General features: G+C 42.3%; 8 protein-coding genes across 8 annotated transcripts; 5 read left to right on the top strand and 3 right to left on the bottom strand.

Annotated features, from left to right (window-relative positions):
- The first annotated feature begins 109 nt into the window (after positions 1 to 109).
- Positions 110 to 1,533, top strand: GGS22DRAFT_153827 (glutaredoxin). The gene is made up of 2 exons (XM_047959929.1): positions 110 to 1,028; positions 1,095 to 1,533. Exons 1-2 carry the CDS (start codon positions 339 to 341, stop codon positions 1,173 to 1,175), a joined length of 771 nt encoding a protein of 256 aa, XP_047823249.1. The 5' UTR covers positions 110 to 338; the 3' UTR covers positions 1,176 to 1,533.
- A 1,473-nt stretch (positions 1,534 to 3,006) lies between these two features.
- Positions 3,007 to 5,799, bottom strand: GGS22DRAFT_153828 (putative multicopper oxidase). Its single transcript, XM_047959930.1, has 2 exons — positions 4,814 to 5,799; positions 3,007 to 4,721 (listed from the first exon to the last, which is right to left on the bottom strand). The coding sequence occupies exons 1-2, from the start codon at positions 5,517 to 5,519 to the stop codon at positions 3,295 to 3,297; spliced, it is 2,133 nt and encodes a 710-aa protein (XP_047823250.1). The 5' UTR covers positions 5,520 to 5,799; the 3' UTR covers positions 3,007 to 3,294.
- A 2,375-nt stretch (positions 5,800 to 8,174) lies between these two features.
- On the top strand, positions 8,175 to 11,727 carry GGS22DRAFT_70846 (fungal-specific transcription factor domain-containing protein). The gene is made up of 5 exons (XM_047967870.1): positions 8,175 to 8,737; positions 8,834 to 9,893; positions 9,953 to 10,012; positions 10,082 to 11,194; positions 11,251 to 11,727. Exons 1-5 carry the CDS (start codon positions 8,616 to 8,618, stop codon positions 11,398 to 11,400), a joined length of 2,505 nt encoding a protein of 834 aa, XP_047823251.1. The 5' UTR covers positions 8,175 to 8,615; the 3' UTR covers positions 11,401 to 11,727.
- A 554-nt stretch (positions 11,728 to 12,281) lies between these two features.
- GGS22DRAFT_184995 (uncharacterized protein) lies at positions 12,282 to 12,926 on the bottom strand (the record flags this gene model as incomplete). Its single annotated transcript, XM_047964257.1, has 1 exon — positions 12,282 to 12,926. One exon carries the CDS (start codon positions 12,924 to 12,926, stop codon positions 12,282 to 12,284), a length of 645 nt encoding a protein of 214 aa, XP_047823252.1.
- A 1,285-nt stretch (positions 12,927 to 14,211) lies between these two features.
- Positions 14,212 to 15,019, top strand: GGS22DRAFT_70898 (Sm-like ribonucleoprotein). Its single transcript, XM_047967871.1, has 3 exons — positions 14,212 to 14,476; positions 14,562 to 14,638; positions 14,703 to 15,019. Exons 1-3 carry the CDS (start codon positions 14,449 to 14,451, stop codon positions 14,895 to 14,897), a joined length of 300 nt encoding a protein of 99 aa, XP_047823253.1. The 5' UTR covers positions 14,212 to 14,448; the 3' UTR covers positions 14,898 to 15,019.
- On the bottom strand, positions 14,993 to 16,746 carry GGS22DRAFT_70906 (nucleoside hydrolase). The gene is made up of 5 exons (XM_047967872.1): positions 16,564 to 16,746; positions 16,221 to 16,493; positions 16,116 to 16,150; positions 15,078 to 16,058; positions 14,993 to 15,025 (listed from the first exon to the last, which is right to left on the bottom strand). The coding sequence occupies exons 1-4, from the start codon at positions 16,598 to 16,600 to the stop codon at positions 15,141 to 15,143; spliced, it is 1,263 nt and encodes a 420-aa protein (XP_047823254.1). The 5' UTR covers positions 16,601 to 16,746; the 3' UTR covers positions 14,993 to 15,025; positions 15,078 to 15,140.
- A 1,854-nt stretch (positions 16,747 to 18,600) lies between these two features.
- On the top strand, positions 18,601 to 19,863 carry GGS22DRAFT_184998 (uncharacterized protein; the record flags this gene model as incomplete). The annotated part of the gene is made up of 1 exon (XM_047964258.1): positions 18,601 to 19,863. The coding sequence occupies one exon, from the start codon at positions 18,601 to 18,603 to the stop codon at positions 19,861 to 19,863; it is 1,263 nt and encodes a 420-aa protein (XP_047823255.1).
- A 5,376-nt stretch (positions 19,864 to 25,239) lies between these two features.
- Positions 25,240 to 27,092, top strand: GGS22DRAFT_70949 (uncharacterized protein). Its single transcript, XM_047967874.1, has one exon. It carries the CDS (start codon positions 25,669 to 25,671, stop codon positions 27,016 to 27,018), a length of 1,350 nt encoding a protein of 449 aa, XP_047823256.1. The 5' UTR covers positions 25,240 to 25,668; the 3' UTR covers positions 27,019 to 27,092.

Here is a 27,092-nt window from a genome sequence, read left to right on the forward strand (position 1 = left end):
TGTTTAGGTAGGAGTCATCCAAGATGACGCAATACGTTCCCGAGGTTTCTGCGAACTGATTGATAAGATCTCTTGGGGTAAAAAAAGAGTGGTAGGTAATCAACTGCCCCGCCATTGGATTGCAGTTGTTAGCTCCCCAATAGCGCCACGTCCAGCCCACCTTTAGTTACCACCGAAACCTTACAGTAAACCCGGCGCATTCATCGGAGGGGCAAATCACGTTTCCATCCCAAAAAAACACAAACAGTCCTTCTTTGAAACCCGAATCTAAGACCTACGATTCCCTTTTCATCTCTCGAATAAGACACACGAAAAATCCCCTCGAATCGACGAGAAACATGGCGCCTTTGACGGAGATCACAACCCTCGACGAGTGGCAAGCCCACGTCGGATCCCTTCCCTCGTCTACCCTCCTCATCGTCTACTTCTACGCCCCGTGGGCAGCGCCGTGCACGCAAATGCGCACCGTCCTCGAGGCCCTCAAAGACGAGCTGAAGGAGCCGGCCAGCTGGGTATCGATCAACGCCGAGGACCTCAGCGACGTGTCGGAGATGTACGACGTCATGGCCGTGCCGTACGTCGTCCTGCAACGCAACGACCAAGTCATCGAGAGCATCAGCGGCAGCAACGCCGCTGTCGTCCGCACCGCCATCGAGAAGCAACTCAAGTCGAGCTCAGGCCAGCCCCAGACCAACGGCACCTCCGCCACCACCAACAACGGGGACGCCAGCTCCGCAGACAAGATGGCCGTCGATGACGAGCTGTCCCCCGAGGAGGAGCTGAACAAGAGACTAGCTGGCTTGGTCAAGGCCGCGCCTGTCATGCTGTTCATGAAGGGCACGCCTAGCGCGCCGCAGTGCGGCTTCTCCCGCCAGATGGTGGCGATCCTGCGCGAGCGCAGCGTCAAGTACGGCTTCTTTAACATCCTGGCCGACGACGACGTGAGGCAGGGTCTGAAGAAGTTCGCGGACTGGCCGACGTACCCGCAGCTGTGGGTTTCGGGCGAGCTGGTTGGTGGACTGGACATCGTAAGTTGCTACCCATATGTAATGCCGTAGATGTGCTTCATGGCTAATATGGTTGTCTGTTTATAGGTCAAGGAGGAACTAGAGGGCAACCCGGATTACTTCAAACAGTTTAGTGTACTCAAGGAGGACGAGGCTGCGGCAGCATGAACCTAGACGTCTGTCTACACCTATGATAAGAATGAATTCCGGTTGACGATAGGGGCTATGATTGACCTACCTATAAGGCCGGGGATGCTGATGAATGACTTGAAATGTGCGGCCGCGGGGTAAAGGGGGTAGGAATCGGCGCAACACAATGAATACTCTTATGGAATGGGGTATCAAGGGCCATACGGCTTATGCTTCGGCGTTTACGTTAGGTATTCGATGGGATTCACGTGTCTCCCCTGCGTAGCTAGGGTTCGGTAGGATCTCAAGGTTGATGCGGTTAACATACCGAGGGACCTTGCTGGAAACTACAGATAGCTTCGCATATCATGATCACAATACGAATAAATTGACCAAATGGTGGTGTTCATTTCAGTGGCCCTTGTTATAAATGTTTAATCTAGAGGGACATTTAGTGGGAAACTCCTGGGTTCATCCTTTCGTGATTTTACATTATTCGTAAAAGTTACAAAAATACGTTAGGTTAAAAATGTTTGATCGTGTATTATCGTTTTATATATGTGGGATGGGTACCCATGGCCAGTTCCTTGTGGTGGAGTTTGTATGAGAAATGGAAAAGGGGTAATAATAAGTAGGGAAGTAAGATGATGGGGCATCAAATGAAAAGAATTAATAGGAAATGGATAATAGTAAAGAATATCAACATAATACAAAAATGAAAAAAAAGATCAGCTTGCAGCAGAGCCGGGGACTTGACCTGACCAGTTGGCTTGCCTGGCGCCCTCCACGCGACTCGAACCTAGGGCCTACGACAAACCCCGGACAGTTTTATCTATTCCTTCTTGTCCACAACCAACTAGACCAACAACCACATTGATCTATTGGAGTGAATCCAGATTAATTGACAATGTAATAAAAACGGTATATATGCCTTGTGCTTTGGTGGGGTAAGGTTGTTGCCTGGCACGCGCCGACAAGCTTGGGGATACCTCGCGTGAGTGGGGCCAGGAACTTTGTTTCTACCGGAGTACACCCCATTATCTGCCATTATCATGTTCCCTGTAATTCAGCATACAGAACTCCTCTCCTATGAGTTTTCGTTGGCGTGGCACTTCTCTTTCGATTAAATGGGCCGTCCTTTTGGTAACTGTAGCTTAAGTAGATATTTTATTACCTTTATCTAACTTACTAGGTCTGGCAGGAATCTTATCCTAGGAGGAAATATATGTACCTATACAGTTGACTGATTCTTGAACCGCTTTTACATGGGTCTCTTTTAATTATGTTTTGGTATGGGAATGAACACACGATATACCTCCTATTCTAAGACTGCTTGTTCTAAGCAGAATCATACAGCATTCCGAGAAAGGGGCAAACTTTCTCAAATATGTACAAGGAGCCCAGACCAATACACTCGGACATTCTGCGTCTCAACGAATTAGGCGAATCGGGGACCTTGCAGATGGACATCACAGCCATATCAAGGAAGGCCGTGGATTTAAGAATAGTCTACATTAATAATAGTTAAGGGGGAAAGGGATAGCTTTATTCCTGGAGCTAAGAATACTAGCCTAAGGAGATATCCTTTCGTGACAGTGGGACAAATCAGACTGTTCTAGACCTCGACATATGTCTTGATTCACAGGATAGAATCAATACGTATGGATATCTATATATATCTGTTAAATTTTCTCTGTGACAAATCAACCGGGATGGCGTCACAAAGTTGGGCCAATTCACTAATCAAGATCGAAGTATCATACCCAACCTATGTTTTCATTGGCTTGCCTCTATGTGATATCTTTATAATATTATTCATTGTGTGGTCGAGGAACGACTATGTATAAGTACACTCCATATTTACAACTTTGTTTCGTATGTACCTGCTTCCATAGCCTTCACATGGTAACCAGGATCTAAACTACTTGACCGGAGAAATTATCAATGTCTATGTACACGATGGAGTTTGTGTTTAAGGCCGATTGCAAAACCCTATCCTGCAGCTAGCTCCCACTATCATCTTACTATAAGCCGTCTGATGCAACTGGTCACTGTAACCCCGAAGCTCCGTCGCCTCCCCGGGCTTTGGTCGTTCGTTAGGTATACATATAATGTGCGCAAAGGGATCAAAAGCCGTTCGTATATTGACGAACCTATTTCATCTCTTCCCATCATGATTAAAACCGAAGAATATCTCATCCCTTGGCGGAGCACCTTTTCTTAGTTCCTCCTCAGACACTTCACATAATTGTTTAGACTCGTCGGGGAGTTCCCAAACCTTCATGGAATCTATTCGGGAAATAAACTGCATTCCCATACCTGCTTCGGAGTGCCATATTACGTGACAGTGGAAAAGCCACACGCCCGGGTTATCTGCAACAAAGCGAAGAAGTGCCCATCCGAAACCCTCGACAGTTACTGTGTCTCGTTTTAGAGGGTTCTCAATGACTCCCGAGGCTGTGGGAAACTGAAGGCCCTTGCCATCATCGTTGAGACCGAGCACGTTATAACCTGGGAAGTATCCGTGTCCGGCGCCCAAAATCCACATTTGTGTGCCATGGAGATGGAAGGGGTGAGCATTTTCGTCCATGTTCTGTAAGATGATGTCGACAGTTTCGGAGACACCCGTGTGAGAAATGACTAACTCGGATTCGGGATCGAATGCGGAATTTAGTATACCGGCTTGAATGAACGACTCATTATTCGAAGTGAGGCCATCAAGTACGCGATGCAGAGTGGGCGATTTGAGGTTCGGTCGGAACGAGGAGGAATTCATGACGCCTCGTTGTAATCGCCAGTCACCAATGGCAAGATTAACCCGTATGCGCCATGAGTGATCGGCGAATTCTGGGGCGGGTTTAGCTGGGGAAGGCGATAAAGAAGTTATTGAGCTCAAGTCTCTACATGTCGGGATGTACTGAAGCTTTGAAGTGGTCGTGGGTAGGGAAGAAGATTCGTGGTCCTCATGCCTCATATCCTGGGCATGATAGCGTACAATGGCTTTTGCCTCATCGATGCCATTTTCCGGGAGAGTTTGACTTGCAAAGCAAGCTTTTATCATTCTAGCACGGAGCCAGAAAGTCTCTGTATTGGACTGATTTGCCGTCAAAACCGTACTATATCGCTGCCCGGGGGCAATTATTAGCATAGATTCGGAAGTGGGCTCAACAGTGGTTCCATCTGCTTCAATAACAGGCAGAGAATCGTGCTCATCTACAGCGACTTGGAACCAGGCAAACCCCCCAACGTTCAAGAATCTTAATCGGTGGCCTTGGCCACGGGCCAAATCCAGGATCGGTAAAGACTTGCCCGTGTCCGAACACGCCCGACTAGGATGGTCTAAGCAGTCAGCTTGGTTCACACCGTTAATCAAGGCTGTATTAGGTATAGGTGCATCCTCGACGCCCGGAGATAAAAGCTCTCGCATTAGCCCACTATCTGAATCATAGTACCAGTCTTGGAGAAGGACTACGCGGTCCGACGAATAAGGGATGGGCTGATACGTTGCTTCGTCTCGGCTATGAACCACAAACGGCCCTACGAGCCCGCTGAGAGCCTGGACTCCTTGATGGCCGTGGTAGAAGTCTGCGCGTGATGAATCAGCGTCTTCGTCATGGAATGATACGGGGCAACGATAACGATGAAATTTCGGGTTTGTGAGTACGAAGAATACCTACAAGTACCGGCTTGGCCAGTGACATTGAACCTGTATCGGAACGATGCCCCTGGAGAAATAGGGCATTGAGTCACGCCTGCAGCTCCATCCATCCAGTTGGTACCATTCTGGAAAATACCGTGCCAATGGATAGCTGTGGAGTTGACAGCCGAGTTCTGAACGTTGACTTCGACCACATCACCTTCATTAACCTCTACCAACGGACCAGGAAACTGTCCATTGATCGTCATCATTGGCTTTACAACGCCATCTGGGTCACCCTCCTTGTCGACGATGATCCAATCATACGTTCGCACTTGATTAGGGGCCCCAAAGTCCCATTCGGGATCTAGGACGTAATCTTCATCGGGACGCCGAAGAGGAGCGCCTAATGCGATCTCCAAAGGGGATGGTTCTGACCGCCCCTGAAGGTCAAGTGATAATGCTAATAACGTCAGAGGAAATACGGTTCCAAAACAGGAAATTATAAACGCCACGTTTATCCACCACGGTTGACGTTCGCGAACTACATCGGACCTTGATGTCACCTCCTCAATATCGCCACTTCTAGATGCAAGTAGAGGGTGCCGTGTCGCATCATTTCCCTCCTCACCGCCAGTGAAGTCTAGACTTCCGTCACCATCACTACTCGACGAGAATAGTTTTCCCGCTTCATCATGACTCTTCTCCATCGGCGATAGGGGTTGCGAGGAACGGTAGATGGTCATTCTTCTGCAACGCCGAGGGTTCCCGAGCTTATCGCAAAGCTTAATGGTTTAAATCAGTAATTGATGTCGTCTTTGAGGCAGCATCGTGAAGCATCTAGAGTCTCATCGAGGCATCATGCCTTGGTAATTCGACTCAGCTGACTAAATGGGACTTGGATGGATGGATGGGTAGTAGGTAAATAATTAATCCAAGCATCAAGAGATTAGTCATGAGGTGGTTTATACGAGCTCTAGGACATTTGTTCAACTTTAACACGCTCGCAACAACATTGTTGGTGGCATTGAAATGAAGCAGGATGGAATTATGCGACTTAGCGATTACTATCTTTAGGTACTTAGGTACCTAAGCCTCAAAATAGACCATTAACCATATTCGGAACTTAGTGCAACCCTCGTGACGATCTGATTGGGTCCCAGTTTATCTTACGGACCCAGTTCATGCAAGTGAAACTACTCTATCTGAGATGTATCTACCCGTTACTCACCACGTTCCTGCCGCGGTAAATTCATCGGGCCGGCGCGCCAATGACGGAGATGCACCGTTCGTCCGGGGCACCGATTTTGTGCTTTAGTAATAGAAGGACGTCGTGGACGAGTTGACATGAAGTTAAGTTTCGGCCACTATTTTCCCCGTTGATGCCTCCGTTTCCACTATTGCCTCCCGTCTTAGTCCAAGGTTCGGTACGATCCGCCTCGGAGCCCGGAACGTGTAACCCTTCGTCCTACATACCCTTTTAAACTATTTGCTAACATAATAGCTACCTAGTAGCCAACAATTGTGAAGAGATCCGATTTCATATATCACCATTTGCATGCAGAAGCTACGTAGGGGGTGTAATCTGTCAGAAGATATTGCTGTAAAATGCAGAGCATAGAGTTGATGAGAGCTGATGAAAGCTGAGCGCAGTCATCATAGGAGTAGGTAGCACCAACTCCGAAAATGACTATTCCACAAGAGATGAGTAATAACATTCAACGCGACGCCATACATGTATGCCTGGATATGGCAAATGGTCTTTGAATTAAGCTTAAGCTAATTCAATTAGTGTCCCTTTGAATTAATAGCAATGGTATACTTTACGTCATTGTAACCTTATGTGAACTGCAATCATATTCATATTTTCTCCTGTTGGCTTAATTGTCATTGTCTACTAGCCTAATGTGGTACCTATTTGGCATAGGTACTCATATAATTCATTATATGAACATCAAGAAAAAAGTAAAAGCAAAGTCAAATTTAGGGGTTAAGGAAACGGTCATATATTTAAATACGGAGATAATGACTAAAGTCCGTCGCTAAATAACTATTTCTTGGCTCTTCATAATTTTCTATAGAAAATAGGCAGCACACCTACGTACCGCTTACGACGTTATCTCATAGTAAGTATCAGGTATGAGTCATACGGAATATGCCAAATTTTCTGCTTGGTAGCCTTGCATGAAACAGGGTTATGCACAGAAACCCCAATTGAAATGTTACTAAACATATTTTCCCTCTTCATATGATTTGCATGAGGATAGGTTGATTCTCGTTAAATTATTTATCCGCATAGAAATATGCCTATCGGATTGGAAGAATCAATTGGTAATACCATGGAAATAACTACCATATACTCGATCAGGTGTTAGAACTTACAATTGGTTGGCGGTCGGTACGAGTACGTACGTACATATGAAAAGATCAGGAGAGGTTTTATTTTTCTAGAAGTCAGTCGAGAGCTTAGGACATTAACAGCTAAGCCGGAATAAGACATCCGGGAGTTCGTGCATCATTTCTAAGGTTTCCCCCACTATCTCTTTTCGGTTTAACGCCATTCTTTCCGGCGCCTCCACTGAGATACCCACATGCCCACCATAGCCTTTACCCTCCAACACGCTGCCGTCGCAATCCTCACCACTTTCATCTTACCTAACACACCTGAGAAACGGTGTCTTCTCTTACCCTTTCTCCTCCACGCTCTACTTTATTCTACCTCTCCAACACTGTCATAGAGGAGAAGAATTAATCGAATTTTATTCACTTTACCTTAACTATATAGTAGCTAAGGTTAACATATTCGCCACTTTATGTACATACGAACCGTTACATACGATACAACGGGTTGTATTGTCTTACCCTCAACTCTACCATTGAAGTACCAAATGTAACTACCTCCCTACTTACGGTAGACGGCTTTTCATAGACTTGTAGGAATTCCCGAATTTCTTCTGTATCGCCTATATAGCCTTTTTCGAATAGTAAAACATTTACTTACCAAGAACCCAGAGTATCGTCGTCAATACCACCAACCCTTTCTCGAAGTCGCTCGTGCGCTATAGTCGCTCCCCTTAAGACAACCTGCATTCCTCTCTACGAGAAGAACTAGGCGCCTATACTCTTAAACGTACTATTTATATCGGTGGATTGCGACCGGGTTCCAGGCCGCTTTCGAATATACCTACGTTGGAGAATTAGAGTCATTTATAGCTAGATCCACCCAATCGATCAGCTTGTCCGGTCCGGACGTTGCGCGTCATTATACTCTAGGATACCTAGATACCTACTAAGTAGGTATCTGATCATTTATTCAGTTGTGTATCCGTATTGGATCAGGATATCAAACTGTGCTAGGCTCTCTGCGCAACTCCACTTCAAGTAATAAGACTGCCTTAGCTTGTCCTCGGCTAAGGCGTCTACGATCTCGAGGTCGCTTAGTTGGGATCTTCTTGCCTCTTAGGTCTTCATTTGCGGCTCCTGAGTCTCATTGGCTATTAAAGCTAGTGATTGAGCGGATATTGCATCACCCTTGGCAGCACTGCGGTCGCTGTACCCCTGAACTTTCTGCAAGAACCTCTCTATCTCCGAAAGATACAAACCCTTGAGGGTAGTCCACTACCTCTGAAGTAACCATCGACGCTTACTCATTGGTTTCTGGCTTCTATTGCTCCATACTGCCCTAAAACGCTGTTCTAGCAAGTGGCTTACGTGGATTGAAAAAGAGGCTGGCCCCTTATAACATTCAAACTTCCTAAGTCCGGCATACAGCTTTGACACAAGAGCGAGCACCCTAAAAAATAGTTTTCTTACTTACCTATTTGGTTCAAATCGTTTCGAAAATGACCCCCACACCCCCGTCTGCTACGACATCGTCCTCGGGCCATTCGCCCGAGGAGCAGTTTAGGGTGGTTCGTCGTCGAAATAGGGTGCCGCTCAGCTGCTATCCGTGCCGTACAAGAAAGTAAGTAAAACCGGTCCTTGAAAATGGCATTCCGATTCCCTAATCCAACGCGTTGCAGTTTTCTGTGCAGTACGGCGTCGCTGACCTGCTCAACAGGTTGAAATGTAACAGGGGAACTCCGAGCTGCGAGAATTGCGTGAAGCGTGGTGACTCCCAGTCATGCGTTTACGCTACTCCAACAAGCCGGAGGAAAAACCAAAGTAGTGCTGGAGCTTCTTCAACTCCTGATGATATGCAGAATCGTATTGACCGTCTGGAAGGTTTAGTCCTAAGTTTGATGCATGGCGGTGCCAATATCGACGTTTCTACCGCAACGGCTGCCGCGCCACCGGCCCCGTCCAACACAGATAGCTCTTCACCTCATATCGAGCGAGAAGATGAGGGTACAATGAGAGATGAGGTCGAACCCGACGACGGCGACAGTGACGTAGACGATGGCCTAGCTACCTCCTTAGGTGTGCTTAAAGTCGACGCGGACAAGGGGAAGTCGATGTATATCGGACAGGAACATTGGCATGTTCTCCTAGCCGACATTGCTGAAGTGAAAAATTTCTACACCTCACATAAGAAAGAGCTCGAGAACAGTTATCAAAGGGTCATGTCTTCCAAACCTGCAACTGCTCGAGACTCTCCTATTTTTCTATTGTCTGCCCCGCCAGCTACGGAAGTTGAACTAAGAGCAGAACTCCCTTCGCGGACAGCAATAATGACTTTAATTTCAAGGTATTTCAATTCTTTGGATACTGCAGCTAGTATAGTCCACGGGCCCACGTTCCAACAACAACTGCGGAGTCACTGGCAAGACCCGTCTAAGTCAACTATCATGTGGATTGGTCTCCTCTATGCTATGCTCTGTCTAGCAATGCTCAGCTATCACAAGGTTGGAGACGAGCCTCCAGAGTGGAAAGGTAGGTCCCTGGAACTCGCAGCAGAATACCGATTACGAACGGTGCAATGTTTGGTAGTGGCGGATTATACCAAGCCAGTCGAGTATACAGTGGAAACACTTCTGCTTTATTTATTTGGGGAGTATTCTTCGCGTTGGGACGCGGATCTTTCACTTTGGATTATTACAGGTATTATCACAAGATTAGCCTTCCGAATGGGATATCATCGAGACGCGGACTGGTTCCCATCAGTCACGCCATTTCAAGGAGTATGTGAAATTTCTTCGAACTTCAAATTGCCAAGTGTATCCCGCTAATATTATCATAGGAGATGCGGCGTCGGACATGGGCTTTACTCCGCATGGCGGACATCGTATTCTCATACCAAGTAAGTTCAAACAGAGAGAACTAAGGCTGAAATCACCATTGTCACATCCGGGTATTAACAATCAAATAGGTCTCTCTACCCACGATGATCTATGAGCACGACACTGACACAAAGCTCCCACACAATATATTTGATGAGGAATTTGGGCCTACCTCCAAATCCCTCCCAACATCCAGGGCGATGTCAGAACCAAGTCCGATCGCTTACATGATCGGTAAGACTAAGTTATGCATTGAATTCGGAAATATCCTACAAGACGTTACACGAGTAGGCAAGCAAGTCAGCTACGACGACATCCTAGTTCATGACCGAAGACTCCGTGAAATTATGGACGAGTTTCCACCTCATCTAAAAATTCGTCCATTAGAGGGCTCTCATGACCCAGTAACACTCATTATCGCGAGGTTCAACCTAGATATACTATATCAAAAGGTTATGTGCATGCTACACAGGAAGCACATGATGCGCGCGCGGCAACATCCGCGATATGCCCATTCTCGCCGCAGTGCTATTGAAGCCTCACTAGAAATATTGAAGCATTTAAGAACGATCTATCGCGAATGTCAACCGAACGGTCGCCTTCGTTCTATGAAATGGTATATCTCGGCTACGTCGAAAGACACCTTACTTCCTACTATGCTAGTAATTCTCGATCTCCATCACGACCATGGCCCGCATACCAAACGCCAGGATTCTCAAGCTGGATTTTTCTGGACGCCTGAACAACGACAGGAAATGATCACTTCTCTTGAAGAGGTCTCGGAGATTTGGAAGTCATTATCACACGAATCTGTGGAAGCTTACAAGGCTGCAAATATCCTCGAAATCATGTTAGGGAAGCTCAAGAATCCGGATCCCGCTCCGGGAGGCGCAGGAGGATTATCTGTGCCACCGGAAAGCCTCTTCTCATTTGGCGCTGAGATGCTACCCGAGCATTCTGCTGCTATGACGCTCGGCATGCTCTCTGGAGGTTTGACATCCGGTATCCAGTCCCCTGGTGGAACGACTTACCCAAATATCGATCTTGGTCTAGGGACAACAGCAGGAACTACAACAGGACTTACGCCTGAGTTTCAACCTGATACTGGTGGAATTGTTAATAATGCTGCGTCGCCATTCTCCATGTTCACTACCATAGGTGGAGGAGGTAACATGGCTATTGATAATAATAACTTTGACTGGGTATGTTGCTAATCTGACTAGAAACTATACGGTATTTTACTGACACTACTCAACAGGACGCCTTCGAGAACTATGCACAAACAGCAACTTGGGGGCCAGATCAATCTTCTTTCCAGTTCTTCGCGGGAAACCCAGACCAGCAATCCCAGCAAGGATCATCAGACGGATCTTTTACCTTCCTCAATCCGAGCACGCCCGGTTCATAACCCCTCTAGCGACATCATTGTTTGGACGTTAATCGCGGCGCTTGGTTATGACGGATTGGATGATATGGATGTCAGATACCCGGCTATCAGCCCTCGCATCTCGGTACATTTTAGGTGCAGCATCTGCAGTGTCTTCTTGTCTACTCAGGAGACTTGACAAAAGTGCATTTGGTGATGGAGGGTTATGTGTACGTATATATAATGTTGATGATGTCTAGGGTACATAGCATGAACCAAATAACTCTCCTCCGGGGCCATAGTTGCCATAACTTCACGGTCCTTTTAAGGGATTAAAGTAAATAAAATGGGGGTTTCGGATGAAAGATATCATTGTTAAGATAACTTGTGATTTCGTCCTAACTTTAGATGAGGCTTGATGACTAGGTAGGTATCTGCTAAGGATGGACTATGCTAGGTAGACATGCATACTTGGGGTCAATTGATGGTGGATGTTACGATTGTTATATAATTCTTCGACACTGTAAAGGCTTCTCCTGCTATGTATTACTAAGTTAGAGCAGACCTCGTACTGATCTTCATTTTCGATTAATCGCGAACTTGGAGCTAGGGCTTATGACAGATTCTACATCGGGCGAATCGCACAACACGGTGTTACTGCTTCATCATACATCACATGACAACCATAAGCATCATCATAGCCATGCCATGAACATCATTTATATAAAAAAATCATGGATAAATTCAATATACACAGAAGCGAAGACGACCAAAAAATCCCCCGAAGCACATAACCGCTGTCTTTTCCCTACTCAACGATGCGACGTAAAAAGTAATGCCAATGCCATCAATGCCTAACCTCAACTCCCCATAATGCATTCATGCATGCCAGACGTCCTATCCTAATCATCTCCAAAAGAAACTTAGGCAAGACCGAAAGCGGCCTTGGCCCGAGTCCAGTACGCCTTTCTCTCGTCGGTGACGGAAACGCCGACGCAGCCCATGTAGGCGGAGAAGCCGGCGTCGTCGCCCTTGGCGAGGGCGGACTGGACATCCTTCGTGCACTGGGTGGTGAAGAACCAGGGGCCGGAGCCGAAGTTGTACTCGTCGGTGTTGACGAGGGCGAGGACCTCGTTCTTCTTGGCGTCGGCGGCGTTGGCATCGACGCCCGAGACCTTGCCCTTGAGCGCGGAGATCGACTGCGCGTACATCAGGTTGTAGTTGAACATCTGCATGTTCGAGGTGCCCTGGCCGGGGCGGCCGGGCGAGACGTTGTGGCTGTACTTGTAGTTGACGGATTCGAAGGCCGTCAGCGCGATGATGCCTGCGATCTGACCTGCGCTGTAGACGCCGTACTTGACCATGGCGTCGGCGAGCAGGGGGCCGGCTTGGTCGGCGGTGCGGCACTCCGTGGAGCTGGCGCACGTCTTGGAGTCTGGCGCGATCTCGGCGACGATCTGAGCCGCCGTCTTGCCATCCCTGGTTTGGAGAGGGGCGCTAGGGGCGGGGGCGGCGATAGCCTGGCCGGCCATGAGAAGGCCGGCGACGGTAGCGATCTGAAACTTCATATTGCTGGTTTGGGTTGGTAGATGAGACTTGCTCTAGTAAGAAGTGATAATTGGTAAATGGGTTAAATCGATCAACGTCTTTCTCAGAAAGAATAGCGAATAGCGGGTCTATGCCGGAATATAAATGAAGGCTCAGTCAAATCTTCGGATCCGTATTGTTATCCAACTACACGGTCGTGGGGCTCTGGTTGGTAGCGGCTTTGTGGTGCTTGGCAACGAAAATAGAAAGAGTGAAAGGAACCACTGAGGGTGCTTGGTAAAGAAAGTAATTGTTTGGAGACAAGGGAGAAGAAACCCTTATATCTAAAATTAAAAAGAGCGAAAAGAGTTGCCAGAAGCCACGAATGAAAGAGTGAGACAGACGGTAAGTCAAAAACTTGGGAACGTGGAGTGAGATAGATGGCTGGGAAGGGGGAAAAAAGCGATGATATATACGATCCGAGTGTATTGGGCGAAAGAGACCTCTTACCAACTGCACAGCTGCTGCATCAGGCGCATTTGGCAGATCCTTTTCTGACGTGTAACCTTACCTTGCTTAGCTTGGCATAAGAACTGCGGTTGGGCTTGAGGAGCGCCGTAAGAGCCCCTGGATCGTGAACCGACCACAGAAATGGCTTGCTTTAACTCACCGGCCTTCCTAGTCTTGCTAGTACGAGACTGGTTGTGATGGACAAGCGACGGTAAGGAACGGTCAGGGGGTGACCGAGGGAGCCAATTACCCTTAGAGGAAGTCCTAGAACTGCGTCACTTAAAAACAAAAAGGCCCAGCTTTGTTAAGATGTTTCAAACGTTTGCCACCGATTGATTGACCATGATTGGCTAGGAACGATTGTGATCGGATTGACTGGTTGGTATCAAACGATGCACAAGTTGGGGAAGTATAAAAAAGGGGCAATCTGAAAGTGAAGTAATTGTTACTATGCAGCAGTTTAAAATCATATTTGTTGGATATCATCTGCTGCTTGCTTTAACTCATCGTCAATTCTTTTGCGAAAAGAGAGATTCGGGAGAGTCCGAGGGAAAATGCAACCTTGCACCCCTGAATAATGAACTGAGCCTCAGATTAATTGGGGAGGATTTTCAACGGGGTTCAAAAATTAAGGGCAGTAAAACCAAGGGAATTTATGAAAGCTCAGCCACCTTGGAAGTCACGAAGCTGCGAAGGCAGGTGAAAGACGAAAATAAATCATAGCCGCTAGCCTCTAACCAATTGGTGCGTCGGACAATCGTTGTGGGGAAGCTGCTAACCGATTTTAAGCTCTCTTGATTAGATAATCAGACATACAGTACATAGGTACATCTAGCGTACCTAAATCTTGTAACGTTCTAAATCAGCCACAATAACTTGTGAACGTGTGGCTGTCGTATTTTCTTGGAAGCTGTGACCCATCGGAACTCGTCGCATTTGGAGCTGCCCGACTGATAGCTAAATCAAGCTTAAGGTTACGCACTACAAACCTGTCGTCCTCATTCTTCAATCTACATCACAATAAGCTTTAGCCTAATCATCACAACTGTCAAGATGTCTAACCTCGGCGGCTATATCAACAGTAAGTCGCATCTCCCTCCCTTTAGCGGTCTCGACCTTTGACCCGAAACAAGGCTTGCAACGTGAATTCTCTAACTGGTGATTAGAGAAGGTCTTGATAATCACAGCAGACTCACGGACCCTGGTGGGGAACCTCTTAAGCTGTGACCAGATGACCAATTTGGTAAGAATAAACCATCGTATATCTCAGATGATCGTGAAATCCCTGGCTAACCCCACATGTTCAGGTCCTTGGCCAGACGGTCGAACGTGTTATCCGAACCTCCGACGACACAGAACCATCCACAGAAGTCCCGTTAGGTCTCTATCTTGTTCGAGGTGACAATGTGTGCGTAGTAGGCTTGGTGGATGAGTCACTCGACGAAAGCATCAACTGGCAAGAGGTAAAGGGCTCGGCAATTGGTGGTATAAAGCACATATAGGAGGCGGACTCGGTAACCGAACCACGTTATGGAATAAAAGCTTTGGGTCCTTAAGATCACAGATCTGGCGTTGGAGAAAGGATATTTGCATTTACACGAGAGGGGATTCTGGATGATTCTGACATAGGGTATGCATCTTGCCTAATGATACCCATATTTGCATCCTGCTGACACCTTTACTGCTCTTGTCAAATCATATATATGGATCTAACCAACTCATGGCCCCCTAAATCACTGCCCCCTTCACCCGAACACTCTCTCCATCAAAAATGGCGCAAAAACCATTTCGCCTGGGCTAGTAACGTACCTGTTTATTCTATTACCCCTCTTCAAACTCAACCAGCCATCGTCATCTCCCGGGACTTCGAAAGTGTTCACGCCGTCGGGCTTCTTATGACCACGGCGATCCGAAACATGCATTCCATGAGTCCATTGTCCAGATGTCTCAACACGGATATCCTCCGGCGCACCTTTAGCCAGTGTCCACGCCGGGTCCGAACCCGTGAGCATATACCAGACGGTTAGGGGGTCATGGAGTGATAGTCCCGGCTCCACGTCGGTACCAACTATGGATGTTATTTGACGGAAAATACCAGTCATGAATGTATTGACCCATATTCCCAATGGACTCTTCTTGGCAAGCTGCGATTCGACTTTCTCCAGAAAGAAGCCGAAGTTCAAGAGGTGGGGTGTAGTGATATCAAGGGGGAATAGACTCAGATTCAGGGTCTTGGAAAGCTTTTCCGGGTACGGCGGCAGGGTCGCCTTATCCTTCGGGATTGGTGGCATGGTGGAAGCAGGGTCCAGTGATGTTAAGGCAAACACCCGAGCGGCGGCGACAGCATCGGCATATGTGTTGAATTCGGCAACCGGCGTGACGTTACCCTCGCACTCCACAGCTCCGCCCATGACAGCTACTTCCTTAACTCTAAGGAAGGTTTCAGGGTCCTCCGAAGCAGCTAGCGCTAGATTAGTTAACGGGCCAAGAGCGCAAATCGAGACGGTGTTGGCCGGTTCCTCTTTTAGGATTCGCAGGATCTCCTTGTGCGATGGAGTTTTTGAAGGCGTAAAATACTTCAAATAAGAGGGCTCGTCAGCTTCGCTTGGAAGTCCGTCTTTGAATAGAGCCTTCCAAGTGTCGGCTGGTGATAGATGCGGATGCTAATGCGGTATGTCAGCTAGCGTTAACCCCCACGAGATAAGGCCCCTTAAATATACAGCTTCGTGGACACCATGCAAACCATCAGCGCCATCTAGCAGATATTATGTCAGCAACGGTTTCTCCTAGAGTAATCTAGTGCATGCTGATATATCTCCACTTACGGAAATTATCAGCCATCAGAATCTCGTCTTCCAAAGCATGCTCAGGACCGACGGCGACGATGGGCTTATAAGTACGCAGAGCCTCGAAACCTAGTGGCTTTCCCTGAGCCTTGCGCCATTCCATCTCGTTATCAAGAACATGGAACATGGCGACGACGTTCCGTAAACAGGCGTCCAGAGGCACATTGCCGTAAGTGACTGAAATCAACACCACCTCTAACTCCTCCGGCGAAGCCGCTAGAGCTAGAAGCATGGCCATGACATCGTCGGCACCTGATATTGATCAGCTAGGGTTTCTCATCGAAGCTAAATAGAGCTCTACATCTTAGCATTCTCTACTTACCTGGGTCGGTATCTATGATAAGCTTCTTCGGAGCCATGACTGCGTTGGGATCCCAATGTTTTCAGGAAGATGTTTGGACTTAGAGTAGTATATGATACAGAGGTGATTACGAAGTAAAATAGAAGTCGTTCAAAGGTCAGTGGGGAAAACTAGAGATGGTTAATATGGAAATATGGAGATATGGAAACAGCGATAAGATGAGGCTCCAATTAAGCATTTTATGTAGGTACATTAAGGCACTTGCGACCCAATGACGCCAGCGCCCTCCGTCGGTGACCTGCGGGTGGGGAGCCGATCCCGCAAGTCTCCGCCCGGCCACCGGAAGATGGACTGTCTTAAACACACCAACAGCCTCTATCTAGTATTGTTGTATGTCGACCAACACTACGAACTCAATGAGAATATCAAATGCCGACCCAACGACTGAATTACTTTCCTAATGTAATAGAAAATAGAAGGAGTAGTAGTATAATCTTAGTGTTGCCGCATCCTCCATAGTTCTTCAAATTTAACGAGAGTAACAGGCGCACATCGCCAAGTAATGTCCGTTTCGCCATACACGACACGTGAGGCACATCGGATACACTTTGCGAATCGTGAATAGCCTACACAAATTCGAACCTTGGAAATAGACGTGCCTAGCAATGCATAAATAGGCAACCTGTTCCCTTCATCGTATAGGTGACGACCTGCTTAAGTAGGATAAGGTAGCGAATGTGCTAAGCATCCATGGATATGTAATATCGTCAATTAAGAGTAGTTAAGGGGGATTTGACGAGCCCTGGAATAAATGCGTATGCCTAAACCATATTTTGATATTAGCAACATATAAAATCCATAGCTTAAATACTCCAGATGCACCCAACAAAATGGAGAGGTTACAGTGGATGACAGTTTTCTTTCAACTACTTGCTGCCACATAATACCTACATATCTATGTAGCTATTGGCTAAATTGATCTTGGTTGAGAGATCTGGATCTGCGTGAGACATGCAAGTCGCCATGTAGGTCCCTCAATGTTCATTATAAGGAAGGTTAACTGACTGGTGAGAAAATGAATGATTACTCAAATCAAAAAGCTGACAGCTTGCATCACGGAGGTTTCAAAACCGATGAACCGAACAATTCTCGCGGATAGTTCTCGCTCTATCTATCCTACTAGGTACATAGATTGCGCTAAGTGTGAGAGTTCGTTCCTTAAAGGCGAAGCCAAGCGAATTTTTAAGGGGCTTTCTGTTTCTCTGTGTCCACAATTCAGTTTGATGAGACGCTAATACAATAACGAGTTAAGGCGGATAGAGAGTTGAATTATACATTAGCCAGCCCCACTATCCTTGTACTGTATTGGACAGCTGTCCAACACTGACCCCTTTAAATGGATGAGCTTCTACTTCTAGACTTTAGTCAATCGATTGTACCTCGTATTGATTGGTCAATGATCATTAATGACAGCACAACCTTATCCCCTAAGTTATTGAAGTTACCACGCCGCGACCACCATCTGTCCATATCCATCCCATCCATTGATAACTCTGACAACTTTGACAACCTTGACAACCATCTTACTATGTAAGTCGGAAAAATAAAAGTTTACAGACCACGTTCACTTTGTTCTTCGTTTTATTCTTCCCAATTTTCGTATAACTTGCCATAAAAAAGTACACGTTTTTATTTACTTTTGTTAAAGCACTTCGCCACTGATTCAGCTCCGCCAGAGGCTTGCATCGGCCACCTTTCGTTTATCGGCTGTGCTCGTCCACACTCTTTCCTATTTGTATTGTGCAGTGCAGGAGAGCTCGACATAATCGGCGCATTACCTTCCGTCACTGGTTTAGCTCCTCCGAGCTGTTCGTACATCCGGTGTGTGTCTTACAAAACACGCAAATTTGAACACATCGACATCGCCGAGACGTCTTAACACCTTCGTTCTCGAGGCACTTGGTGCTGCCATCAATTTATCTTCCCTCCGCCATCGGCTCTATCCGGTCAACGACGCTTACGTAGCTGCGCTCACCGCGATTTCCATTCCCCTTCACCATGGATATTTCTACCACTCACTCGACCCTCACCACTATTGGCGGATGGGTGGTCATTATTGGAGTTGGCGGACTTGTCTGGTACCGTAACAAGCAAAAGCAGCAACAAAAGCGAACTGAACGTCGTGGTTCTTTCACTAGACAGTCAGGAAAACAAAATGAAGTCGACTTGGGAATCGACACTAAGAAAAAGACGGAGAAGCCCACAAAGCCAAAACCAAAGCCGAAAGCCCCGACAGATACACCAACTCAGCCTGTTCCATCAAATGTAGATTATAATCGCGATGAGGTTGAGGCTGCAGATAAGAAAGCCGACCGGGAGTTTGCTCGACAATTAGCCAATGCTCATACAGGAACCAAATTCAACACTAAGAAGTCGGATGAGAAGAAACAAAAGTCTGTTAAGCAATCTAAGGCTCAGGAGATTTCCGAAGTACAGGCTGGAAAGATATCGGTTCCCTCCTCCCACGCCGGCGATGCCGATGATGATTTGTCTTCTCAAGCCTCTCCCGTTGTTGTAGCTGCTGATGGCCGAGATGTATCAGACATGCTCGAATCCACTGCCTCCGGTCCCTCCGTCCTCCGTCTAACTGATGTCGACTCTGTCAAGAAGCCCAAGGAGCGAAAGCAGAAGGCACCCGAAGTAGTTGAGACAAAGAAGCAACGTCAAAACCGAAAGAAGGCCGAGGCTGCTAAGGCTGCCCGTGAGGAGGAAGAGAAGGAGCGAAAGGTTAAGTTGGAACAGCAACGACGAACTGCTCGTATTGCCGAAGGACGCGCTGCTAAGGACGGCTCTACCTTCGTAGCCAATACTCAAAATGCCTGGAATGGCAAGCCTACTAACGGCGACGACAACACCGTCCAACCCTTAGATACATTTGACGAGAAGCCGAAGGCAGAGCCAGCGAAGGCTGCCAAACCTGCTAAGCCTACCGTTACGAAGGCTACTGAAGCCGCCAAGGAGAAATCCGACCCTTGGATTGCTGGTGTACCATCTGAGGAGGAGCAGATGGAGATGCTTCGACAAGAGGACTCGTGGAACGAGGTCAAGACGAAGAAGAAGGGAAAGAAGAAGGACGTGTCCGGTGAGACGTCCACAGCTTCAGCACCGGCCACAAATGGTGGTAGTACTCCGACTGCCAAGCCATCGGCCCCAGTCAACGGCACCAACAAGAAGCCGATCCTAACCAGCAGCAGCTCTTCTTTTGCTGCTCTCACTCCTGAGGAGACTGACGATAATGATGAGGAAGAGTGGGATGTATGAAGTTGAGACATTGGGACGTTGGGCACCTCGATACCGGCACACTCTACTTCTTTATACATTTTACCCGCCGTGAATATTGCATAGATTTCATCACTTGACCCCTTTTCTTTCAACGGTCGACCCCCCTGTTGTACAATATTCTCCACCATCACCGCCTCACATCGAATCACACTACAGACATGGGACGTCAGGCATCTCAACACCAAAAATTTAGGGCTTGGGCTTGGATCGGGCAAGGGAGATTCGTCTTATTTTTCTACTTTTATTGCTGGATGCCCGAACGACACAGAACTTGGCCGCCCTTGCTTTGTATCAACGACTACATTTTTCTTCCCTCTTCTTCTACTCGTTGCAGCTGATCTCTGCACTAACGGCGCGACAATCTCGTGCTACCCGACTTCCCCTCTCGACCTGATTGGGACGTCGGCGGTCGTGCTAATGTTTTTGTGCCCATAGTTGGCGGACAGATAAGGGCACCTTTTTCTTAAAAATTCGAAGTAGCTATGAGATCAGAGTAGCACAATGGATGCGCATATTTTCCTTGTTACTGTGTCTGCTTTTAGTGAAAATGTGATATGATAAGATGGTACATGTTGTGTTGTAGGTGTGTTGTGCATAATGCTTTGTACATTAGTTAGGTATGTCAACATATGTAGTTCATGCAGATCTTTTGCCCATATCCGGAACCAATAGAGTTGGTTTTACCGGACTACACATAATTGATCATAGCTATGTAGAAAGCTATTAGTAAGATTGTAACAGGTGAACAGCTTTTTCAACCAAGCTAAAGCAGAGTCGATTTAACATCATGGAAGCAAAAAGGCAGCTGTCGTCCATTATATACTGCAGATCATAAGGATCTCGGGATCTCGGCTTCAGTTCTGGCTAAGATGATGAGATATCCATCGGACCCATAATACATTAGAACTGGAACCTAGCAAGAGAACGGATACATTTTTTATCATGGTCAGCATTTAATAATAGCTCTTTATAATAACTTTAACGGCATAACTACTTTTTCCTAATGGCATAATTATTTTTTAATTGGGATTAATTAATGTTACGATATTTTATTATTTAATTTCGTAGTGTTTTTATTATATACTTTATTTTAACGTAATTTTATTAGTTTTATATTTTAAAACTATTTTTAACTTAATTATATTTAATTATTTAATATATATAATAACGTTAATTAAACTAAATCGATTTATTTATTATATTAAATTATAATACGAAGTTATATTAATTTATTTAAATTCGAAGTTATTTTTATTTAAATTTAAATAATATAATAATAAAATAATCCTTAAAATTTATTATATTATATTTATAATAATTTTAAACTTTAATACTTTTTTTTAAACTTTTATATTAATAATAATTTTTACGATTTTTATTATTTTTATTTAATTAATAATAACGTATTAATTATTTTTTTAAATATTTATTTAATATTATTTTATTACGTTATTTAAATTTAATAAAATTATTTTATTTATAAAAATATTTATTATATTTTTTAATTAAACGCGAACGGTTTAAAAACGGGAAAACTTTATTTTATACGATTTTAATTAATTATTTAATTTATACGAAATTATTTTTAATATATATATTAAATATATATACGAATAAAAATTTACGATTATTATTTTTAAATTTAATAAAAAATAAAGTTTAAAATTTTCGAATATAATTAAATATACGGCTTTTTTATATAACCGTTATAGCGATTTTAAAATAATTAAAATATTTTTTTAGCGTTAACGATTTTTTTAAAAGTGTAGTTATTTTTATAAAATTATAATATTATATAATGGAAAAATATTAAAATAGTGTATTTAAATTAAAAATTTAAACTATAATTATTTTTACGATAATATTAAAATTAACGTTACGTTTTAGCGATAATAACGTAAATTTATAAATGTAGAAATTACGGTGTTAAAATTATTACGAATTAGTTCGTTAATCGGTAATTAAATCGTTTTATATTTATTTAATAAATTTTAAAAAATAAAAGAAAATGTTAATATAATATATAATATAAATTATAATACCGAAAATTTATTTAATATAAATTTTATTAATTACGAACTTATTTAAATTATACGTATAAGCGAAATAATAATTATTTTTAAAAATATATAAAATATTAATATTTTATATAAATAACGTATTTAAAAAAAATTATTAAATATTTAAATATTATTAAAAAAGTTAAATAAATATAAAGAATAATATAATATTAATTATTTTATTAATATTAACGAAAAAATAAATAAAATAACGAGGTTATTTTAAATTTTTAAATAATGTATTTAAATGTGATAAAAATATTTTAATATATTATTATTTAATAATATATATTATATAAATTAATATATACGTTATTAAATTTATACGCGTTTTATATATTAATTTTATAATATTTAAGTTAATAAATTTAATATGTTATTTTTTAATATTACGGGTATTATTATTTTATATATTAATTTTTATATAATTTTTGATTTATTATTTAACGAATTAAAATCCGATTTTTTATAATATTTAAAATGTTTAAATAATTTATAATAATAATATTAAATTTAATTTTTAACGGTTATATTAAACGATTTTATTAAAGGATTTAAATTTATAATTAATTAAATTTTTAAAAATATATTTTAATAATTATATAAATAGTATATATTTAAAAACGTTATTTATTATGTAAAGTAAAAATGGATTAATTTAAGTAAAAATTTTATTATTAAATTATAAAATATTAATAAAATGCGGTTTTACGATATTTTTAAATATAATAAGTTTAAATTAAATTTATATATATATAAAGTAATTAATTAAGAAAGTGATAATAATAATAATAATTTTAAAAAAATATAAAATAATTAATAAATTATGTAATTATTTAAAGAAATAAAGGTTTAAAATTTAGTTTAATATTAAGATTTAAATATTAAAAAATGGTTAAATTTTTATAATAATTTTATACGAATTTTTTAAAATTATATTTACGTTAATAATAAAAATACGTTTTAGCGTATTTAAAATTTATTAAAAGGGAGATTTTAAAAGTAAAAGTATACGTTATATTTTTTTAATTCGTAATTTTATTAATTTTTAAGTTAATAAAATTTTTTATATATTAAAATAAAGTTTTATGGTTTAAGTTTTAAAGTAACACGTGATATTTTTTTTTTTAATTATTTTGTTAATTTTTTTATTTTTAACGTTTTTAAATTATATAATTATTATTTATTTTTTTTAGCGAATTAAATTTTATTAGTATGTAATATTTTGTATATATAATTACGGGATTATTATAATTAGTTAGATTAAAATAGTTTATTAATATTTAAAACGTTATTTTAAAAATAAGTATAATAGTTTAAATTTATTATATAATCGGATTTATAAAATGTGTATGAATTATAAAGTTAATTACGAATAAATTATTAAAACGGTTAAATTTAATTTTTTATTTAAATACGGGTAAATTAATTTATTTAAATTAATAAAGTTTTAAATAGTTTTAATTTTTATATAAGAAATGTAGAAATAATATTAATTTATATATAATAATTACGTGGTTTAAAAGGATTAAGGTATTAGTTAATTATTTTATAAAGGATTATTTATTAAATAATAAGATTTATTTTATAAATACGTGTTTTTTAAATTTTTATAAATTAATTTAAATCGATCGTAATTTATTAAGGTTTAAATTTTAAAAATGAATAATATTAATTATTATTAATGGTTTATTAAAAATAATGGTTTAATTTTAATTAATAATAAATAATAAGAGAGGGTTATATTAAATTTTATTCGTTTTTCGAAGGGTTATTAACGTTGTGCGGTTTATATAATAATATTTTTATTAATTTTATAATAAAGTAAAAAAAAATTAAATTTTTTAAATTTTAAAATATACGAGTTAAATCGTATAAAATTAATTAATTAATTTTCGAAAAATAACGATTATATTAATTATAAAATCCCGTTATATAACGAGTTTTTTTTTTTATTTATTTAATAATAATAAGATCGTAAATTTAAAGTAAAAGTTTAAGATGAATGGATTAATTAATAAATAAAAAATTTATAAAAATAAATACGAAATTTATAAAATTAACGATTTTAATTTAAGCCGTAATTTAAATTATAATTTAAGTTTTATTTTATATTTAATATGTTATTTTTTATTAATTTTATATAATTATTTTTATTATAAATATATATTTTTATTATTTTATTAATTATTACGAAATTTATATTAAAAATAAATAATATAAACGGTATATAAAAATATTAATAATTTTAATAACCGTTAATATTATATTTATAAAAATTATTAAATTAATTATATGTAAATTAATTAAAGTAATATATAAATAATTAATTTAATTAATATAATTAACGTTTTAATTTTTAATATTTTATATAATTTAAATATATATTATTAAATTTTTAATCGTAAATTATTTAATTAAAATAAATCGTTTAAATTTAATTAACGTAATTACGTATATTAAATAATTAGGTTAAAAGTGGTTTTAAGGTGTAAAATTGATAAAATTACGTTAAGATAAGGTGTGCGATAAAAACACTGCGAAATTAGGTGGTGGGGTGTCGTGGTACTAATTAATCCCAATTAGGAAGTGGTTGTGCTATTAGGGAAAAGTGGTTATGCCGTTAGAGTTACTGCTCGTTGGTAGCCAAGATGTGGCGCTTGACCCTTTGAAACGTGAGAGAGAAGCTAATCCCCTTGCCCCCATTTATCCCCCAAACTTATCTCAATTGGTCCACTATCGTACATAACCCTTCCAACCCAGACCATATATTATTTCGTAGGATGCAGGGAATGCAGAAACATGCGTGGGATCGTCCACACCATTTCCAATTCCCATCGTCGTCTACCATCTACTAGCCTGTAGTCTGCCGGTTTACGTTTGTTCATCGACATCCTGAGTTCACTTCCCGAATTCCCTCCACTCGCTTACATACTTTACTACTTACAACATATCCTTTACTTCCTTTTCGTCTCATTATCCCCTCCACGCTGCCGGTGGTAGCTTCAGAGTCGTCTTTCTTTATTATTGTTGTAAATTAAGACGGTCTGATTTCTTCCTTTCTTCCTTCCATCAGGGGGTCAATTCAGCCATATTATTTTTTATTCCACTCCGACTTCACCTTGTAACACGACAACGACTTCCTCTATACCGATTGTTTGCTATCACCATCACCATCATTGTTTCACCGCACTAGTTTCTGCTTCGGTTTCAATTTAAGTACTTCGACGGCTCGGCTTGTCCAACTCACAATCTTATGATACAATTTGGAGTTGAGCAACTTTTGGATTCCCACCGACGCCTACCGTACAATACATACTTGTCCCATTTCCTTCCAATATACAAATCGTACTCACTCATTCACTCACGCGCTGGACCTCGAAACTCAACGATTAATTGACTTTTCTTTTTCTCTATACCGACGAATTCACTCTACTTGGCGTGTTTAGAAACGCTCAATTGCACCTTCTAAACCCTCCCTGAACTTAGTCTTGCCAAAAATAGAATTCGTCTTGTATTGTTGGCCAAACTTAAAACGACGAACGAAGCCTCCCCTCGCCGCTAATCTCGAACCGATTCCTCTAAACCTCTCATTTCGATACGCCCGTCTACGAACCATCTTATGAACTAGTTATTTCGCCAATGCTGTTACCAGGGATAGTCCCTTCTTTTTCAACGTAGGCCTTCAACAGGCACACATACACACAAATATCCCCTACATATCATGTCGTTCGGTGTTGCTGTTCAGTCCGCCATATTTTACCTCGTATCTTGCGCGCCATGTCTTCAAGCAAAGCATCACCAACAATCCAAGGCGAAAGCCAAGAAGGAACGCGAAGAGAAGGCGCGCATCCAAGCCGAGAATCCCGGATCCTACCTACACCCGGATCCTTTCAATACGAACCCATATTGGTCCGAAGAAATAATGATGGGACCTCGCATACAATCGAAGAAGTATAATGGGGGCGTGAGTAAAGACATAAATCAAAAACGTCTAAACAGTTCTGGCAAGGAGAGCACGAGCGTTGCCGGAAGTAGTACTCAAGTCAACAGTATGAGTCCAGGTAGCAGTCGGACGGCAGTCGAAGATGGTAAACTTAGCTTTTCCACCAGCTATTCAGACGATTGGAACCGGAAACGTTACCAGAGGGAAGATGAAGAGTTATGGGGTCAAGGTCACGATTTATCCCGTACTCACAAATTGATGGACGCTCTTAAGCAAGCGGGGTCATCTGCCGGCCGATTATTTGATGCAAGTTTAGGGAAGGAAAAGGAGCCGAAGCTAGTCACCGACGAAGATAGGCACAATTTCTATTTTGCACCGCGAAACCCTCCCGTCAACGATTACCATCCCCCAATCGTACGACAGAAGCCTACACACAAGGACGGCAACAGATGGATGTTGCAACCGCCTCCGCCTGCGAAGATTATGGAAGGTAAAGTGCCGGTTAGTAGGAGTGGAAGCATGGCGAGTCATATTAGCCGTAAGACGACGATGAGTGATGGATCCAACTTAGGCCGGCTGGTCCACGAAAGAGCAATGGAGGCCAAATTCAAGAGTGGCGAGTTGCCCTCGGATTTTGAATCCACCACGACACTTCACAAGACCATCACCAGGAAGAACACTGCTTCAAGCCGGGGACAGCAAAGCCACCGAGTTCCAAGAAGTAGGAGCGTATCACTAGAATCCTCGGATGCTTCAGACGAGCCCCGAAGGCGGAAAAGCCGTCGAGCCCGGCAACCGGTCCCTGCCGATTTCGACTCCTCGTCTGAGGAAGAGTACTACCTAAGAAGCTCAGATTCCTTTGGACGAGGCAGGAGAGCAGCTCGACAGCCCAAGTTGCAACCCATATCAAGTTCCCAGGAAAACGAGAAAGATTCAAAGGAGAGCGTGTCGCTGGAAGGTAAAGGAGATGCACTCACCCGGTCAGCTAGTTTCGCGCTCGCCAACGCTACGAGCAACTCCAGTCCATCCCGATTGAATCCCGCCACACCTAGCAGAAAACCCGTCGAAGAAGTGCGACAAAAGTCCTCTCCTGTTGCGTTAGGTGCGCCACTGAAAGCCTCGTCATAGTGTCATTAGGATAGACAGCTGGCCAAATCGGATAGCAGCATCGAGCTGCAGCTTCCTCGGGCCGCGCAATGCTG

This window comes from Annulohypoxylon maeteangense (assembly GCF_022496945.1).
Source record: "Annulohypoxylon maeteangense strain CBS 123835 unplaced genomic scaffold GGS22scaffold_2, whole genome shotgun sequence".
Lineage (NCBI taxonomy): Eukaryota > Fungi > Ascomycota > Sordariomycetes > Xylariales > Hypoxylaceae > Annulohypoxylon > Annulohypoxylon maeteangense.

Excerpts from the sequence above, each read along its gene's own strand:
- GGS22DRAFT_153827 (XM_047959929.1), top strand. The coding sequence starts at position 339 with ATGGCGCCTTTGACGGAGATCACAACCCTCGACGAGTGGCAAGCCCAC. Across the intron at positions 1,029-1,094 it reads TGGTTGGTGGACTGGACATC|GTCAAGGAGGAACTAGAGGG; the intron begins GTAAGTTGCTAC and ends GTCTGTTTATAG.
- GGS22DRAFT_70846 (XM_047967870.1), top strand. The coding sequence starts at position 8,616 with ATGACCCCCACACCCCCGTCTGCTACGACATCGTCCTCGGGCCATTCG. Across the intron at positions 9,894-9,952 it reads CAGTCACGCCATTTCAAGGA|GAGATGCGGCGTCGGACATG; the intron begins GTATGTGAAATT and ends ATATTATCATAG. Across the intron at positions 10,013-10,081 it reads ACATCGTATTCTCATACCAA|GTCTCTCTACCCACGATGAT; the intron begins GTAAGTTCAAAC and ends ACAATCAAATAG.
- GGS22DRAFT_70898 (XM_047967871.1), top strand. The coding sequence starts at position 14,449 with ATGTCTAACCTCGGCGGCTATATCAACA. Across the intron at positions 14,477-14,561 it reads CCTCGGCGGCTATATCAACA|AGAAGGTCTTGATAATCACA; the intron begins GTAAGTCGCATC and ends ACTGGTGATTAG. Across the intron at positions 14,639-14,702 it reads GTGACCAGATGACCAATTTG|GTCCTTGGCCAGACGGTCGA; the intron begins GTAAGAATAAAC and ends CCACATGTTCAG.
- GGS22DRAFT_70906 (XM_047967872.1), bottom strand. The coding sequence starts at position 16,600 with ATGGCTCCGAAGAAGCTTATCATAGATACCGACCCAG. Across the intron at positions 16,151-16,220 it reads TCTGATGGCTGATAATTTCC|ATGGCGCTGATGGTTTGCAT; the intron begins GTAAGTGGAGAT and ends AATATCTGCTAG. Across the intron at positions 16,059-16,115 it reads TGCATGGTGTCCACGAAGCT|CATCCGCATCTATCACCAGC; the intron begins GTATATTTAAGG and ends ATACCGCATTAG.
- GGS22DRAFT_153828 (XM_047959930.1), bottom strand. The coding sequence starts at position 5,519 with ATGACCATCTACCGTTCCTCGCAACCCCTATCGCCGATGGAGAAGAGT. Across the intron at positions 4,722-4,813 it reads CACTGGCCAAGCCGGTACTT|ACTTCTACCACGGCCATCAA; the intron begins GTAGGTATTCTT and ends CATCACGCGCAG.
- GGS22DRAFT_70949 (XM_047967874.1), top strand. The coding sequence starts at position 25,669 with ATGTCGTTCGGTGTTGCTGTTCAGTCCGCCATATTTTACCTCGTATCT.